General features: G+C 39.9%; 1 protein-coding gene across 1 annotated transcript in view; it reads left to right on the top strand.

The window, feature by feature from the left end:
- LOC137998074 (ephrin type-A receptor 7-like) overlaps positions 1-20,000 on the top strand; it is a 50,203-nt gene that overhangs the window by 7,736 nt on the left and 22,467 nt on the right. Inside the window, exons 2-5 of the mRNA XM_068844482.1 lie at positions 11,685-11,845; positions 13,864-14,515; positions 15,550-15,597; positions 16,068-16,430. Of these exons, the coding sequence (XP_068700583.1) occupies positions 11,685-11,845; positions 13,864-14,515; positions 15,550-15,597; positions 16,068-16,430 (1,224 nt within the window). The remainder of the gene's footprint in view (positions 1-11,684; positions 11,846-13,863; positions 14,516-15,549; positions 15,598-16,067; positions 16,431-20,000) is intronic.

Below are 20,000 nucleotides of genomic sequence, written 5' to 3'. Positions count from 1 at the left end.
AATCGCGTTAGTGATATGAAAAACAGTTATCCCTTATAATCAAGCAAAGATATTTACCCAGTGGTATCTCACAGTTTCTCTCAATTCCTCTTACTAGCAAGTGACTTAAGTTGCGTAATCATGTCTATGACGTCACCTAACAAATTCTAATCACGGATTGTTGGCGATACACTCCCCCGCCAAAAAAAAGGTTACAGTAATCATAGTAAATAGTATCTGAAAGTTCACTTAGAAGTTAATTTTGTTTTCATCAATCGGTATAAGTAATACAAGTCTCTGTACAGGACGTTGAACAGTGACATATCCTTTGCCTTGGTATTGCTTCATAGGTTCGTTTACGGTGAGATTCTTGTATTGCACGTCTACTCTTCGCACTTTCCCATCTGCACCTGGGTAAACATTTGACACTTTTCCAAGCTTCCAGTTTCCTCTCACTAAGTTGGAATCTTGTATCATAACTACGTCTCCGATTTTCAAATTTCGGTGAGATGTGTGCCATTTTTGCCTTAATATCAAGCTTGGGAAGTAGTTCGAGTTCCATTTTTTCCAGAATGTATGAACAATTGTCTGGACGAACGTGAAACGTTTTTGGGTGTTCGCGTTTTCATCAAATGGGCCATTTGGTATCCTGCTTGTGGCTCTGCCTAACAGTAAGTCATTTGGGCATAAATATGCTCCGTCCTCAGGGGATGTTGGGTGTCGCCCTATTGGTCTTTCATTCAGCAAGTTGGCAATCTCGAATAAAACTGTTTGCAATTCAGAGAAGGTTAAAGCATTTTCACCAACCGAGAATTCAATTGCTCGCTTGACCGATCTTATAAGAGCTTCAGTTACTCCATTTTGCCATGGGGCATCTGCTGGGGTGAAGATCCATTGCAATCCTTTCATGACGCCATATTCCTTAATTTTCTTCCAATCCCATGTTTTTGTTATAGCGGTTAGTTCCTTACTTGCTGCAATTAGTTGAGTACCGTTGTCAGACAATAGCTTGGATGGATATCCGTTTAGGGACACAAATCTTCTGAGTACCATCAGAAATTTGTCTGTACTATAATCTGCTGCCAGATCCAGATAAACAGCTCTTGTTCCGAGACAATTAAATATTACTCCATAAGCTTTAGAGAACGTTCTCTTCTTTACCTCGTCCCGAATTTTAAAGGGACCAAAAAGATCAATTCCTGTACTGTACCATGGCGGTGCTGGCTTCAATCTGTCTTCAGGTAATTGGCCCATCACTTGCTGACTTGTTTTCTTAGCAAGTTTTTTGCAGATAACGCATCTGAACTTAATCGATTTTACCAACTTAAGGAGTTTGGGTATCCAGTATTTGGTGCGCACTTTGCTGGCAGTAGTTAGAATGCCATGATGTCCTCTTGCATGAGTTTGTGCTACATAGAGATGTGAGAACGGATGATCATATGGTAGTAATATAACTTCGTTGTCACCGTAATTTGTTTGTAACTTTGCAGTACGACTGCTTACTACATAGATGCCGTCTTTGCGTGTGATAGGACACAAACGGTTGTACTTGCCATTTTCAATATCATTTCTCATGTTCTGCTGAATCTCTTTGATCCAGAAAATCTCTGACTTTTTAATATCTTCAGGTGTCAGTTCTTGCGTTGCGCTTTTAAATGACGGTTTGGGAAATTTGCTGTAAAATTTCGCAAGTCTCCGTTAGCGTGAAGAAACTTTCCTTGACAAACTGACCAATAGGGCGACACCCAACATCCCCTGAGGACGGAGCATATTTATGCCCAAATGACTTACTGTTAGGCAGAGCCACAAGCAGGATACCAAATGGCCCATTTGATGAAAACGCGAACACCCAAAAACGTTTCACGTTCGTCCAGACAATTGTTCATACATTTTTTCCAGAATGTATGAACAATTGTCTGGACGAACGTGAAACGTTTTTGGGTGTTCGCGTTTTCATCAAATGGGCCATTTGGTATCCTGCTTGTGGCTCTGCCTAACAGTAAGTCATTTGGGCATAAATATGCTCCGTCCTCAGGGGATGTTGGGGATGTGACACGTAGTAGTTTGCCGTAACTCGAATATTTGGCGATGTCAATTCGTAACGCTAGGGTGTCATGAGGTCCTTCTATCTTCGTTACCATTGTAGTCCGGATTACTTCGGATAGTTTTGGCTCCAAGTAATCACGAGTGATTGGCCACTTGTCTTCTGTTTGTTTAAGAAAATCGGGACCCTTTTGCCATGTGCTTTCAAGTCCAATGTCATCGGGCTTCCTGCCTCTTGTCAAACAGTCAGCTATGTTATATTTACTCTCTACCCAATACCAGTTTTCAGGGTTTGTTCCTTCCTGTATTTCACCTATTCTAGTGGCGGCGAACGTGTTGAACCCGTATGAGCTTTTCTGTATCATGGCATGTACAATCTGAGAGTCTACGATGTGGTAGATCTTTTCAAAGCGATATCTACATTCCTTTTCTATGAACACTTTTAGACGTTTGTTCAGTACCGCTCCACACAGTTCTATACGGTCAATGGACATCTTTTTTATTGGTGCAAGACGATTTTTGGACAGTATTAAATTGCTCTCAAATTGGTTATTCTTTCTTTGCCACCGTACATATGCACATGCAGCGTATGCGTCTTTGGATGCGTCACTAAACACAACGAGAATGGGGTCGCCAATAGCATCCATTGGTTTAAGGCATCTCGTAAATCTGATTTGATTCATGTCTTTCAAATCGTTGAAGAAAATAGACCAATTCTGTTGGTTTTCCTCGGGTATAGGGTCGTCCCAGTCAAGTTTCGGTTCAGTTCCCCACAAACGGCGTAAAAGAATTTTGGCCCTTACTGTAAATGGTCCTGCCAACCCTAGGGGATCATACACGCTGTTGATCTGTGACAAGATTATACGCTTTGTGAGCTGTTGGGGATCTTGGGTGGGGACGATATCGCTCGTAGACCTTGAAGTATGTATTCGCTTGGTAGTAAAGTTAACCTTGACTTCGAAACACAGTTGATCTTCTGATTGACTCCATTTAACTCCAAGTATCTTTTCTGTTTGTTCCTCGATCGGTATATTTGTTTTTTCTTGTCTGTCAGTATCGCTTGAGAACATCCACTCTTTGACTTCAAATCCTCCTTTAATAATAGCCTTCTCGATATCTTGAGTCAGTTTAATAGCTTGTTTGCGATCGTCCGTACTTTCGATTATGTCGTCCATGTACGTATTTCTTTGTATTATATCTGCTGCTTCTGGGTATTTCTCTCTTGACATCTCTGCGGTTTTTCTCAAAGCAACGGTTGCAATCGTAGCTGACGGCTTGTCACCGAATGAAACTCTGAGCATTATGTATGTGTCGGGTTCTCTTGTACTATCCATATCCCTCCACAGAAATCGGTGGGTGTGCTGATCTAACTCTGTCATCTTCACAGTGTGGTACATCTTTTTAATATCACCAATGAAGGCTACTTTATTCTCTCGGAAACGTATAAGGACTCCCAATAAGTTATTGAGTAGGTCAGGACCTTTAGCCCAATACTCATTCAAGATATGACCCATGTAATTGGCGCTGCTATTGAACACTATGCGCACTGGGGTAGATTTGGAATCAGGCTTGAGAACTTCATGATGTCCGATATAATGCACCGGTCCTTTGTAGAGTGTTAGTTCCTTTTTGGAGAGTTTCCTTGCAACTCCTCTAGTTACCATGTCTTTTATCTGGTTGTCATACACTTTTGCGTGTTCGGTGTTCCTTCTTAGACGTTTCTCGGTCGTTATCAGTTTCGCGAAAGCGACCTTCCGGTTGTCAGGAAGATTCTGAGGATCCTTGATCCAGGGATACTCAGCGACCCAGCGATTTTCCTCTTTGTTAAAGTTTAGATTTCGTTCGATTAGTTCCAGCTCTCGCTCTTCTTGAATAGTGCAGTCTTTCGCGCCTAAGGAACATTTTCCACATTTACATCCTCCACATTTCGGTTTGCATTCTACGCCAAGGTTCTCAATTTTGTAAAAGTCTTCTATATTGATTTTGCCTACAACTGTGTTGACTCTGGCATTGATGAAATCGTGATACAGATGTGATTCTTTAAGTAACGGGTGCGTTCCTCCAATACATCGCCCGAAACGATTCCTTAAGAGCACAAGATGACCGATGTTTTGTTCTCTTTCCGGGTGATAGGCTGCATATTCGTAACCGATTAAAATGTCCACAGGTCCTGAGGGTCGCTCGATTTCTTCCTTTGTGACGTTCTTGAAAAGATGTACTATGTCGTCTATGTTAACACTTTCAATGTCTGAGGTGATCCTTTCGATGCCGTAAGCTTCGAATTCGATGACGTGACCTTGCTTATCTATAAGAGGTACCTTGTATTTGTTGGTCTTAATCTTCTCGCTCTGTGCTCCAACTTTGATGACTGAAAGTTCGACTTTGGATCCTTTAAGTTTCTCTTGCTTTGCTTTAGTGTTTGTGATAAAACAAAGTGATGCGGCGTTATCCCACATTATATTAGCTTCTCCTCTTTTGGTTTTAACTCTTTGTACTTGTAACAGGCAGGTGTCAATTTTTGTATTGTGGCATACATTTGCTGAGGCTGAGACTTCCTGAGGTGTTTCTTCCGTCTCGTGTATAGATGGATGGTGCTTTCTTGTGCAGCCGCCTACACCACAGTCTTTCCTTGATTTGCATGTACGTTGTCGATGACCGATCTTTAGGCACGACCAACAGGCTCGTTTATCTTTGATGATCGTCTTTTTCTCTTCTATTGGCTTGGCTAAATAAATTCTGCAGTCTGCTGTCCAATGTCTTCCGTGTTCATGAATCAGACATTTTGGTTTGGGTTCTTTGCTTACTTCCTCGACGCCTTCTGTATAGTGCGATGTGCCTCTGTAATGTTGATTGTTGGTCGTCGTCCGAAGAGAAGCACTGTCGTATTCAATAGCACTCCTTTGATTTTGCAGAAATTCAAGAAGACTAGGGAACTTTTTTGATTTGTCGATGTGACTTCCGTGACAACTAACCATTTCCGCCCATTTTCTTCTGATGTCTGTTGATAAAGCTTTCTCTATAATACTGACCGAACTCGTTGTTGTAATTTCCGCTTCTAGACCGAGTCTTGTGAGGTCTCTGTATCCGTCTTCTACAAGAGTCACGAATTCGATGAAACGTTTATCTTCTCCTTCCTTAAGTGTTCTGAATCTACGTATGCCGTCAATGATAACGTCTGCAATTTTGGCTGGATCTCCATACTTTTCGTCCAGTCTTCGCCACATTTCTTGCACATCGTCGTCTATGCTCTTTACCAGGCCTTCGGGTTCTTTTCCAAGACAAGAGCGTAGCACATATGCGGCATCTCTTCCACGAATTTGTGGCATGACTTGTTTGTTGAAATCTCTTTTAAACTGAGGGTAATGACGTAGTTCTCCATCAAAGTGCGGCATTTTTACCTTTTCCAGGTGTAGAAAGGAAGAAGTCGCGTCAGATTCCTGTTTTATCTGCTCTTGTTCTTTTACGTTAGTATATCTAACTACAATTTGTTCAACAATTTCGTAATAATAGGTTTGGATTTTAGCTATCCATTGCATCTCAGATTCGGCTGAATCAAAGGGCAATAATTCTAACAGTTCAGCGTTAAAGGTTTTGCAATCTTGAAATTGATCTTCTATTTGTTTCTGTAAGTCTTTTAACGCAAAATTGGGCATTTCTTTTGACTGCAACGCGTGCGAAATACTTTCGTAAGAAGCTTCGAAAACAGCGCGCGCAGTGTTCCTTTTAACTTTTGCGTTGTCAATGGCCTCTTGACGAGCCGCGTGCTCGCGCGTTGCCTTTTCGCTTGTAGTGACATTTTCGACATATTTCACTTTACGATTAAATGCATTGGAATATTTTTCCTCGACTTCTGTCATCCAGATTTCTTCTTCGTCCACTAAATGCTCGTCAGTCAGGAAGTTAACATACTCTAAGTGCTTCCCTTCCAGTTCTTCCCATGCATCAACAAGTTTTGAGTAATTGGTTTCTACTACCTCGATTCCTTGGCTTGTCTCTATGGACTTGATCAAAATGTTCCGCTTTCGTGTGAAGTTTCCCTTGGCAATTCGCCGTGAATTCTTAGCTTTGTCGGTCATCTTCTGTTCCAGTCGTCGCTTAGTAGCTAACCACACTGGATTTTGAATGTATTGCTAGCGAGGATTAACTAACCACGGTTTTAAACAACTCCATTTATTACACCAGCTTTCTGTCAGTCGCTGTACTTTTCACAAGGGAGGTTGAATAGGGTTCAAAATCTAAATTACAGCAAATCGCGTTAGTGATATGAAAAACAGTTATCCCTTATAATCAAGCAAAGATATTTACCCAGTGGTATCTCACAGTTTCTCTCAATTCCTCTTACTAGCAAGTGACTTAAGTTGCGTAATCATGTCTATGACGTCACCTAACAAATTCTAATCACGGATTGTTGGCGATACATGTTAAGAGGTGTGTGTTTAATTTCCAATAACCTGGTCCTCTGGGATTTCGGGCTGTGTTTATGCGAAATGTAATCATTGAGTGGTCTGTTCGGTAACCGGGCACTATGTCGTCTTCCGACTGATCTCTGGGCAAAGAGAAAGACTAATAAGAAAGAAATCTAAGCGGCATTGGATCTCAGGCTTTCCCTTCTCCACGTAAAACGCGTGGCCTCAGGGTTTAGTACACGCCAAATTAACAGCCAGTTCGAAATCTTCTCTGATAGCATCTACTTCTTCTTTGGATTTCAAGTTTGTTGTGGCAACACCCCTTTTTTGTCTTTAGAAACGTCACAAACTAAATTGAAGTCGCCACCTAAGACTACAAAATCGCATTCAAATGAGCACAGCTTGTCCCGCACGTTTCTAAAGAAGGCTGGATTGTCCTCATTATGCGCGTAGACGTTTACTAGTGTCATAATTTTGTCCCCAGTATCTATGTCTGTAATGATAAACCTCCCTTCGGGGTCGGCAAAATGTTTCAGAATTTGAAATTGAAAATTGTTGTTGAACAGTATGGCAACGCCAGCCCTAGAGCTTGAGAAGGTTGTAAAAATAGTCGAATATCCCCATTCAGAGTGCCAAAAAGGTTCTGTCTCCTTTGTGCTATGCACCTCTTGCAAAAAAAAAATATATATATTTGTCTTTAACCAAAAAAACGTTTCTCTCCGTTTAGTATTGTTTGACAACCTCTGTCGTTTAGGGAGCAAATTACCATATCATCAGGTTGCATCAGTGGTGAAAAGGTGAGAAAGGAAATCCTTTGTTGAGAGTGTCAGGAGAGCAGCTATGCAAATTAGCATCGTAACTACTAGGCCTAGATATTTGCAAATTGTACAAAGTACATGAAAAGGACGGATAATGACACACAGAGGAACACAAACAAAGATCGTGGCAGACACATATTACAGTAATAAATCCTTTTGGGTCCCGTCGCCTTTGGTAGTAGCCGATCGATTTTCCTAAATATGGAAACTTCCTGAAATTGTTACACATTAAATAAGTGGAAAAGTAGTAGCAAATAAATTATATAGCATTCGCGGAAAAGGATATCACTCTATTGGATCACCAGGGGCAATGTACTTTCCGTTGACATACAGTTTGTCAGGCTGAGCTTTACTAAAATAGGCGGTAAGGCCTTTTCCCCTGGCCTTCTGCAACTTCTTCATTTGTCCTTTCCTCGAGTCGGACAACAATTTTGGAATGTCTTCGTAGACATGGAAATCTGTGTCCTTCAGATGTTTCCAGGCCTGATCCATCACTAGTTCCTTATCCCCATAGCTTAAAAATCGTGCATAGTCGGACGCGAGGTTCCATTTTTCGCGGCCTTTCCTAAGCGATGAAGTCTTTGGAATTCAATTCTTTCTCGCGCCTTTGGAATCTTAAGTCGATGTTCGAGAAATTTGTAGATAATCCCTCTTGTATCTTCTAATTTTGCTCGCGCACCATTGTGATCTTCGTCACCACCGTTTATGTTGTCAACTTGCTCTTCTAGTAGCCCCACAAATTTTTCATTTTCACTCCTTGAGTAAGTCTCCATGTAAAGAAGTTGTTTCTGGAGCCCGCAAACATCCTGCTGTAACGTTTTGTTTGCAAATTTTAAGTCGGATATGTCCTCATCGGTAAATTGAATGCTTTCTTTCAATTCAGTGACTGTTGAGCCAAGCTGCTTGGACTTTGTTTTCCGAATCCAGCCGGCTTACATTTTCTTCAATACTTGCCAGTATTGTGTGCATCTGGTTCAAATGGCTTTCAATAGTATCAAGCTTTTCTAATTTTTTAAGTACAGCTTCAAGCTTCTTCCCTAAACCTTCCGCCATTTCTAAAGCTTGGAACATCAGTCTCCGAAGCAGTTGAGTGTGCCTTTGCTGCTTCGTCTTTCGATTTTTTTTCGTCTGGAGATGGCAAAGAGTCTTTGGAACCTTTTGACCGGTTTTTGCGTTTGCCCGGCATTAAGAAACTATAAAATTTCCGCGACGATTCAGGGAGCTCGGCGAAACACGTTTACTCTCCCGTGTTACCAGTCCCAGCCCCCCGAAATCGTTGTTACCATACGCCACCACATCACTGAGCAATAATTGCTGTTTGGAAGTGACCGATAGCAAATTTACAAAACCTTTTCTGAGAATGACCATATTAATTAATTCTGCCAGTGACAGAACACTTCTCTGGTTCATAACTTAACTCGTTAAATGAAATTAATTTACAAACGTTGGACCACTGGTTGCCTAAAGTATTTTCCAATAATGGATAGGCAGAATTTTCTTATATTGGTTATAGCATGAAAAAATAAATGCTGCAAAGATGCATCCTGAGTTGAATGATTATGTTGCTCAGAAACCAGTCATATGGAAAAAAATTACATGGCATATCGCCACAAAGATAATCATGCATAAATGAATGTGTACATTTTAGCAATATCGTGAAATTTCAATAGACCTAAGGAAAAATTATGTGGCGTAGGTGACCATCATTGATGATTCTAATAACTTCATTTTCCAATTTTATCTGCTGTGACAATGGGTTTTCATAATTACTACCCCGCAATATGCAGCAGTACAGTAAATATGGGTAATTAAGCAAATAATAGATATTGATTAGACAATGTTTACTGACATAATGACGTGATAATTATGACGTTCATACATTTACTAACTTTGTTACAAATATAATGAGTATGATTTTTTTTTTCATTTCATTACATATATAATATTACAATATAATATATAATTACACACACAATAACAATAATAATAATAATAATAACAATAATAACAATAATGATATACACGATACGTCTAGGTCTTGAATGTGATGGAGGATCGCTTTCCATTTCTCATTATGACTATCCACAATATCATTTTGCTCAGCTATGACACGCTCCACTTGACAAGCAATTTTTATTTTTGTTTTTAGAAGTGAAAGGGAAGGATTCACTTTAAGAAGTCTACATTGGAAAATAACTTGTTTACCTAGTAATATAATATGGTTAATCAGTTGCGTTTCTTTTCCAAAGAGCCCAAACATTATACTCACATCTGTCAAACACTGGATTGTCGAAAAGTAATTTTTCAACCATTCAACTACAGAAAGCCAAAAAGCACTTGAAATTGGACATTGTATAAATAGATGCTCGAGGGATTCCTCTGATATTTGACAAAAAGTACACAAAGGTGAACTGGCTATTCCTATTTTATAGAGGGCTTTATTTACATAAAGGATTCTATTGAAACCCTTATACTGAAATTCTCTTATCTTTGAGTCTAGTGAAGCACGTCTAGGGAGGAGATAAATGTCTTTCCAAGATAAGTCATGTAATGGAAATAAAAGTTCGTATTTAGATATTGAAATCGGGGGCCTCTCAATTTTCTTAATTAGTTGCCAATATAAGTATCTGGAACAAGACGGAAATATTGAGTCCTGCGATTCGTGGGCCTCGAGCAAAGTGCTTGGCATGTCCCTTAAATGGGTCTTCCACTCCGATGGAATAGAGTTAAAGACACTCATAAGGACAAAAAACTCCGCACCGGTTACGTTTTGATTTTGTAATGTCCTACATGATTTCATTCTACCGGAATCAGTCAAAATATCACTCACAGTAAGAAATCCTTTCCTTAGAAGTTTGTTCCTAAACAAAGGTTTTCCATCTATACATAAGAACTTGTTATTCCATATGATTTCATTATGGGTAATTAAGCAAATAATAGATATTGATTAGACAATGTTTACTGACATAATGACGTGATAATTATGACGTTCATACATTTACTAACTTTGTTACAAATATAATGAGTATGATTATGCCAGGAAAGGTGATGGCCAATATAGATATCAAACCAAGAGTCTTACGATTGAAACTTGGTCAAGGCATTGACCAGCTTAAGTTAATGAAGGAAGTAGGTTGAGATTTACTTTCTGATGAGGATTGAAGATAAGTTTTCTTTAAATTTAAAGTTAATAAATACTTGGTAGTTCAGAGGTAATGTGAATTAGAAGTTCATCTATATATGAGGGAAGATATCTGTTGACAAACATTGATGTGCCAACCACAGGAACAAAAGACCCTTTGTTTCAAAAGCCAGTGAGCCTCTGGTTGGCACATTAATTAACCCATTGACTCCCGGGGGTTCCCCATTGACAAGTAAAATCGTCTGGCGTTAGACTTAGTAAAATGCTAAGTCTGGCCGGTTTAGGGTTAGGATTAGGGTTAGGGTTAGCAAGCAAGAATTAGCTGCCTGCTTATAGCCAATCAAAATCGAGCTGGTGACACCAATGTATAATTATAGAACTTATTTGTTACTAACATTGGAAATAGAAGAAGTCGAAGATATCCTGAGGTCAAGCTTTCTGACGCTGACTTCGCAGACGATCTTGCCCTCCTAACCAACAAACTCGAGGAGGCATAGGATTTCGTGCTACGACTCGAAGAGATAGCGAGAAGCGTGGGCCTACATCTCAACGAAAGCAAGACGAAGTACGCAAGCGTCAACAACAAGGACATAACAATCCGAACTCTCATTAGGCAAGCACTTGAGAAAGTTGATGATTTCGCCTATCTTTGATCTTGGGTAAGAGACTCAACGCATGATTTTTGTGTGAGGAAGGCAAAGGCTTGGAGTGCCTGTAACATGATGAAGAAGATTTGGTCGTCCAGAATAAAGAAGAAGCTGAAGATCCGTTTATTCAGAGCCACTGTCCATCCATACTCTTGTATGGCAGTGAGACATGGACAGTTAACAGGACACTAGCGCGGAATATCGATGGTTGTTATCCCAGCATGCGGCGAATGTCACTGTTCATCAAGTGGACCGACGAGATCTCAAATGGAGTATTGTTTTAAGACTTTGAGACCGGATCACAGAGGGTCAGAACGATGAGACTGCGGTTGGCGAGTCACATTGCCAGACACGATGACCTGATTGCCAACAAAACCATCTTTTGGGCTCCGGCCCATGGATGGTGACGTCCAGGGCAGACCTAGGTACACATTTGTTGACACGATACTAGCTGATACCGGAGTAGACCATGCCGATGAAGTTATCAGTAATGATCAGTTATATGAATGATAGACAATTGTGGAGACAAGTTAGGGATTCTCTACCTTAGGAGTCGCCCTAGTAGTAGTAGTTATACTTCAGTTTACACGATTAACCCTGTTAAAAGTTTAGCTCCTTCAGCTGATATTTGATTTTGATCATGCTGTAGGTCACGCAATGGTTATGGGTCGTTTTTGGACCGCTTTGATCTCCATCGTCATCTTTGCACATCTCGCATCATCAGAGCAAGAGTATATTTTGGCAGCACCACCGTGGGTTCAGCAAGAATGGGATAACTCGATCCACGCTAAACTACGAGAAATTCGTAATGTGAGTATCATCTTAGGGGAGCAGGGATGGCGTAGTGGTGAGAGAACTCGCCTCCCACCAATGTGACCCGGGTTCGATTCCCAGACTCGGCGTCATATCTGGGTTTAACAATTGGCTCATGGTTAGCATGCGTCTATCGAGTTATGGATGCACGCGGGAGGTTGCTAAGCACGAAAGAAGGGTAAGAGTCGCACGATGCGATAGCCGAGTACGACTCTAGCTTCTTGAGTGCTTAGCAATCTCCCAAGTGCATCCATAACTCGATACACGCACAGCTAAAACCACGAACCAATTGTTTTATAACGTAGCAACAATAACTTGGGCGCAAAAACATGTTTTATTTGAGATTGGCTACAAAGTTCTCACAACGCACGGTGAAGGAAAACAAACGATCCTATGGGCTGGTTAAAAACACGCCACAAGTAAGTTGAGCAAGTAAAGGGACAATCATTGACCGAGAATGATTCATCTGGTTTTCTAAATATTGAAAACGAAGCATTCGCTTCTTCAGTTAAGGAAAACATTGGCAAAAGAAGTCAAAGCACTCGATAAAAATGTATGAAGAGGGTAGTTTCTAAAGAAACTGTGGTGCTGCGTCGGTGGGGAAGTAGTATACAAAAATTTGGTTTTATCAACGGAGTTGATAATGTAAATTGGCCACCGTACAGAGATTCTAAAAGCTGACGTTTCGAGCGTTAGCCCTTCGTCAGAGCGAATTCGGATTCGCTCTGACGAAGGGCTAACGCTCGAAACGTCAGCCTTTAGAATCTCTGTACGGTGGCCAATTCACATTATCAACTCCGTTGATAAAACCAAATTTCGATAAAAATGTAGACAAACAAAGTCAACATGCCTAAGTAAGCAGAGGGTTTGGACTGTTGAGAATGATGCCCACTTCACTGAAGACGGACTCCAGGAGACTTGAAGTTTTTTTTTCTCACTGCACCAAGCTAAATTCACAAAGGAAATCTGGCAATACTGTTTAATTTATAGGTAATGCGTGATTAATGTTTTTTATTTTGTTGATTTTGTAATTAATTCCCGTTTCGGCAGGTTGAACAAATGTAATAAAAAACAAAGGTAACAACAAGAATTCTACCTTTAAAAGTTGCCACTGACCGACTTGCAGCCTTTTTCGTTCTTGTTGAGCGCCTTTCAAATAAGATTTTGTGCATTTTTGTGTGGAATGGGCCTGTTGTGCTTCGTTTTCGTTGCCCCCAGCTCTGGTTGACTTCCTCGTTTGCTAAAAAGGCTGCTGGGAGAAAAATTGGCTGGTCACTCCCTGGGTTCCTCCGTTTACTTCATTCACTGTCAACTACAAGGGAACTCGCAAAACTTGGCAAAACGTTGGATCTAAAATGAAACTGCACCTGTCAGCCGAGCATATGTTTTACAATTATCCTGCTCAATCTTGCGGAATATCGCCTGATACTTTGCCGACGAGTCTGTAAGCAGGGTTGGCTAAAATCAGGCGATATTCCGCAAGATTGAGCAGGATAATTGTTTTATTATTCAACACATTGATAACAAAGCACGATTTTCTACTTTTATTAGAAGAAAAAAAGCTGAAAATAATACCATTTTTCTCCGCGACACACGAAATTACGTATATCGCAGGATATCTGTTGGGTACGCACGAGGAATATTGAGCGCTCGATGACCATATTTGGACATTGTCACAATGTGTTGAATAACCCTAAAGAGAAATACACCATAGTCCCTTAATAGGATTTGGATTGGACTAGCTCGCACGCTATGTTATAAAGATATTTGCTTTGTGCATATCACTGGTCCCGATTCTCCATTTGTCAATATCTCAATGATGATTTATATACAAAGGAATATTTGTCAATTATGCGGATCGAGAAAGGTCAGGTGTTCTCCTATGAACCTGTAAATCAAGGGCTCATTTTTACTATTTGCTCCAATGACCTTGCAAACTGAAGAACAAATTTTAATTTTTGCATTTAAAGGCATTAACTTTTATGATTCGTTGTTGTTTTTCTTTATATATACAGTGGGATCACCCATACACCATATCTCGTGGAAATTTAAGGGACAGGTACTCCGTGTGCAATCTTGATAGCAGCGAGGAGCCAAACAACTGGTTACGAAGCGGTCTCATTCCAGTAAGAGAAAGTGAAAGACTGCATGTTACCACAGAGTATAAGTCACGTGGATGTATGCTGTCATACAATTTTTGTAGAAATTCGTTTTTCGTGTATGTCTGGGAATCAAACTCAAGCGTGGCTGTCAATGAAATACCAAACCCTATCAGCAACTACAGTTTGTATCGAAGATTTGCAAATATCAGCCGACGTCTGTCTGACAAGAGACAAAATTTAACAATGCCTCTTCAGGTTACAAGCAAATATATTGTCCTTGGATTTCGTGATCGAGGTGGATGTAGAACATTGTACTCGGTCAAGGTCTCATATAAGGTTTGCACTGAAAAAGCCGCGCTTGCAGACAGTTTGGTATATCTTCCCAGAACATTTCCTCAACTAGCGTCAGTTACCGTGGAAGGACGTTGTGCTGCAAACTCTACGCAATCTCTGCCAGGTAGTTTGATTGTGCTGTGTGACAGCAATGGTGAGTGGAATACCAGTCAACTAGAAGGGAGATGTCTCTGCAAGGAAGGCATGGAAAACTCTGGAGGAATATGTCTTGGTATTTTTGTGAATTTTTTGTTCTAGTGTGACTCATTTATTATGTTGTTTTTTTTTTAATTACAAAAAAGGAACGGATTTTATTTCGTGACCTTTTTCTCCCAAATCTGTACCCGTAGGTCAGTCATAAAAGCATTTGGTATCAACGGTGAGATGACAGAAGGTTAATTTGGCACTGGACTAAGCACTGCAATTTATTCCTAAACTCGCCGTGACATTATCACAGGCGTGTCAAACTACTGATAACACTTCAGAGATGAAAAGCGTTACCTTCCTTTTTCAATTTGTTAAATTCGTGTTCAATAATCAATTTATGGACTTGACAAAAATTTATTCATGTTCCATCAAACCCATGTTAGTACTAAAGTACAACTAAAGTCATGTAGCAGCTCTCGTAACGTATAATTTGATTGGTTGATACCCAAATCCAAAAACAAAAGCCTAAACAATTGAAGCAATGACTTAGACTTAAACAATAGAAAATGTTTACAATACCAAACAATAGCAGGTTACGAGAGCTGCTAATTAATGCTTTGTTTTCAGCTTGGGTATCGAGCCAATCAAATTATACGTTACGAGAGCTGCTACACTACTGGAATACAACTAAGTCAACTAAGAATGAAGCTATTCCTAAAAGGAAAAGAAAGGAAAGGAAAGGAAATGAACTTTATTTAAGTGTCTAGTCGTTCTAGCGCTGAAGCACTAATTGGGGACACTGTAAATTGAAATTAACAATTAACACAAATCAAGTCAAATGTTGGTTTTTGAGGAGAGGGCAAACCGGAGTACCTGGGGAAAACCTCTCGGTGCAGAGTAGAGAACCAACAAACTCAACCCACATATGACGCCGAGTCGCCGAGTCTGGGAATCGAACCCGGGCCACATTGGTGGGAGGCGAGTGCTCTCACCACTGCGCCATCCCTGCACCCCTAAAAATGGTCTACACTGAATCCTCAATGCAAAAACGATATACGATCTTTCCTTTCTTGCCTAATTGTTTGTTTATTTGTTTGTTTCCTTCTGAAATAAAATTAGCATGCCCTCTTGGAACTTTCAATGACGGAAAGGGATTTAACTGCACTGGTAAGTTTCTGTCCGTGTGTGAGACCGTCTGTGTCGGAATCACTGAGTTTTTTAGCTTTAAACTCTAAACTAGACGCTCATTATTGCTGTAAAAAGGCGAAAGAGCGGATGTTAATTTATATACAATATCGTAGATCATCATTCAACTAAAACAACCAATTTCAGATAAAACAGACTCGTGCGTATGAATCAAATAAAACTCTCTTCTTACTCAATCGAGCGAAATTGGAAGACGTTAAGTCCTAAGTGCGTGGTACCTGCCGAGTCTCGGCTTTGCACATCTTCAGTCGTTGAAATAAATGTAAGGGCTTGACACTTCCAAGTCGTCTGGATAGGTATTTCGTCCGTTCTTATCAAAATTGGACTGGGAGAGATTTAGGAGTACGTGTTGATAATAAAGCTAACATGCAGCCTCACTACAGTCACAGCTGTTATTTACAACAATATTTCCACGCATATTTCTCTCTTAGAAATCCCATCGGCCCCCAAAAATGTCAAAGTTACATTCGTCAACCAAACTGCCATAGGGCTGACATGGGGACCACCGGAAACAACTGATGATCAGAGTCGCGTGTACTATGACGTGGAATGTTGGGAGACATGCACTGAAAATAAGGACAACAAGTGTCACGATAGAGTTTGTGATAATGATGTTAACTACATACCCAGTAAACAAGGAATAAACAAGACCCAAGTAATGATCACAAATCTTTCGTCATTTGTAAATTACAAGCTAACGATTTACTCAAGGAACAGAGTGAGTGATTTGGCTCAAGAGATGCACGGACTTGAGGGAAACTTTGCCTTAATCTCAGTGGCAACAAATGAATCACGTGAGTTTTGACATTTCTGTTAAGTTTGTTCACTATTACACATGTCTAGTTGTGAGACCTTTAAATAAAGGCCGGGAGGGCGGTAGAGAATATTTCTTCTGCTAGGGGTTTTTTTTTATATCAACGCCTTCTCGCGAGATTTAACAAACATTGACGCACGCGAGCGGTTAAAAAACTTAACGATTATAACAGCAATACACGAAAGTATGTGGAAGATATAGAGAGTTACGGTCACACGGTTTATATGGGCCCCTTATGGCTTTATGCTGTGTGTAACCCATCTAGAGATGACCGGTTTTGCCAATCAGACAACTACAATCCTGGCCATAAGTTGTTGGGACACCTCCCCTTTTGCGCTCTAAAACCCACGATTTCAAGTACGTCCTTGACGTTCAAAGAAAAGATGAATCGAAGCAAGTAGAATTGACCCCCCCCCCCCCTCCCCAGAAATGTTGAAAGAAAATGAAACTATTTTGAAGACCAGATCGGATGAGTTAAAAAGGAAAAAGTGATGGTGGAAAGTGGTTAGAAAGTTGTTTTGGAACCGAACGTGATTATTATTGGAATAAGACGTGAATATCTATCTTATCGTCACTTTGGTTGGAGAAAACTGTCCTTGGAGCTTGGAGGCGAACAATTCTTGAAACGTTGCTATCCTGAAGCTATCGTCAAGGCTTTTCTTTTTCAAGATTTTTATCAACATTGTCAAGAGGGAGGGGAGGGGGGGTGGGACAGGCGGGCTTACGCGGTCTTCGTCTGAAGGCTGCCTGTGAAGTCATCTGTCGTGAACTGTCCCAACAGTTGTGACCAGGATTGTAGTATTCCGCTTTGTTGACCAATTGGAAAGAAAAGAAAAATATTGAGCAAGGAAGAAACAGCATGTCCCTTGCCGATCAGCCTTCGTTGTGATCTTGTGGTGTTTTGGACAGCGGTAATCATGGCGTGTAGACGTGCCAAGGGTAGCTCTGCAAACATTTACCAAATATTCTAGTTTTCTTTCGTGTAATTTGCTTTATTAGCAAGTGTTTCATTCGTAAGAAGCAGCTCTTTTATTAATCTTCGTTTTCAAGAAATAGGAAGAACACAAAAACATCAATCAAAGGGTGCAGCCGCTCTAGATTCTGAACAGGATTTGTCGGTGCCGGTTGGCGTCGAAGGAGATTACGTAACTCTAGCCACCGTCCGCGAATTGTTAAAGGTGCAGGAATCCACATTTAAGTCGCTATTTGAGTCAACGATTCATTCATTGACTTTGAGGGTTGACAGTGTGGTGAAGGATGACTAGCTTGCAGGTCAGTCAAAAAGAAGACGAAGATTTGAAACCTATTCATGTTAAGCTGGAAGGTGTCAACAAAGAACTTGATAAAATTTGCAGGGACCTCGCATCTCATTCCCAGAAGATGGAGTATCTCGAAAATCAAAGTAGGAGAAATAATATCCGTGTGAATGGAATCCCAGAATCTGACAATGAAACTTGGGAAGACACAGAAGTTAAGGTTAAACGAGCGATCAAGGACAACCTGGGCATAATTGACATCGAAAGGGCTCACCGGATGGAAAGGTGGAAAACCAAGTCGGGACAAGCAAACCAGAATCAGCCGAGAACCATCGTTTGCAGATTAAGAGACTGGAAACAGAGGGAGCAGGTTTTACGCAAAGCTAGGCGGGAGAAGCCAACCGATCTTTACATCAGCGATGATCTATAGCCAGCAACCTTACAGAAGAAAGAGCCTCAAATTCCTAAACTGAAAGCTGCTAAACTGGCGGGTACAATTGCATATTTTGTCCTCGATCGCTTAGTCGTTCGTGATAAACCAGCAAGTGAATAGTTTATCATCCTTACCATTTTATAATTTAGACGATGATCAATTTCGGCTAACTTTGTTTGAATTTAGGAATGGCGGCACTATTAAGTTTGATCCTGACAGATTAGCTCAGTTAAAGTTTAATCCTTTGTTTTGTGAGTCCTATAAAAAGTTTAGTCTTTGTAAAGACAATGACCCAGACATAAAGTTTCTTTTAGAAAACAGTAGTTCTGAATACTATACAGAAGATAGCTTTAACAACATATTAGCCGATGAGCAAAGTCATCTAAACTTAAAATGCAGTAACCTTGAATCAGAACTTTCTTTCCTCCATATGAACATTCGTAGTATATCCAATAAATTTGATAAGCTTACAAATTTTCTAGGCCAACTGCGAGTGAAATTTCCTATTGTTGGGATTTCTGAGACTTGGCTTGATGATTGTCATCATTTTTCCGATATTGCGGGTTTCAATTTTTTGCATAACCCTAGAGTCACTCGCGTTGGTGGAGGTGTTGGCCTTTACATTTGTGAACATTTAAATGACAAAGAACGTCCTGATCTAGCGTTCCCTGTCAACGGAAGCGCTGAATCTTTATTTGTTGAAATTGATATAAACCCACCCGACTCAAACTTAAATAAATTTCTGTCTGATTTGGACCTAGTACTGGAAAAAAATTGCCAAAGAAAATAAGCTTGTAGTTTTAATGGGTGATTGGCATTTAAATCTTATTAATCACCATTGTCATAAAGCGACAAGTGATTTCTTGGCTTTTTGTACTCTAGGATGTTTTTCCCACTCATTACACGTCCCACTAGAATTACGGAGAACAATTGATGAAAAACGTTTTCACGAGCGATCCACTTTGTCCTTCAATAAGCGGTCTTTTTTTTATGACGTATCTGATCATTTGCCGATTCTTTCACTTGTTTTGAATAAAGACAAAAGACAAATACGTAATCTTTCGTGAAAATAATGTGCATAATCTAAGTGTATTTAAAGATGACTTAGGTAAGATAAACTGGGCTGAAATACCTGGTTTAGATGATCCATCTTGCGCTTAAAAAATTTTCATTGAAAAGTATCATGCAACTTATGATCAGTGTTTTCCACTCAAAAGAAAAAAAGTTAAACGGTTCAATCTTCCTAAAGGTCTTGCTAAATCCGTAAAAAAGAAAAAGATGTTGTATAAGCGTTTTCTCAAGAACCCTAACTCTTCCAATGAAAATGCATACAAATCTTATAAAAACAAATTTACCCATTCTCTTCGAGTTGCTAAGCGTTTATATTATGAAAAACAAATTGAGAAGCTAAAATCAAATGTTAAGGCCACTTGGAAAGTTCTCAATGAAATCCTATATAGAAATAAAGGTAAGCGTGGTTTACCATATGTATTTAGGGCAGATTCTTATGACATTTCCGATGCAAAGGAAATAGCTACCTTTTTTTGTAAATATTTTACTAACATTGGCCCTAATTTAGCTGGCAATATTCCTGCATCAGAGAAGTCGCATAGTTTTTTTTTACCCCCAAAACTACTCAATTCAATATTTCTAGAAGTTGCAAGTGAGGAAGAAATTATTAAAATAAGTGCCACTTGTCGTTCAGGTACTGCTGTTGGTCATGACAACATTTCTATGAACTTAATTAAAGATTCTATTGATAAAATAATTTTCCTATTACTAGCATTATTAACTTATCCATCACCTCTGATATTGTACCAAATTGATTGAAAATTGCTCGAGTTATTCCTTTATTTAAATC

This window comes from Montipora foliosa, chromosome 3, assembly GCF_036669935.1.
Source record: "Montipora foliosa isolate CH-2021 chromosome 3, ASM3666993v2, whole genome shotgun sequence".
Lineage (NCBI taxonomy): Eukaryota > Metazoa > Cnidaria > Anthozoa > Scleractinia > Acroporidae > Montipora > Montipora foliosa.
The sequence above is the reverse complement of the archived record's forward strand: the minus strand, read 5'-3'. Positions and strand labels throughout refer to the sequence as shown.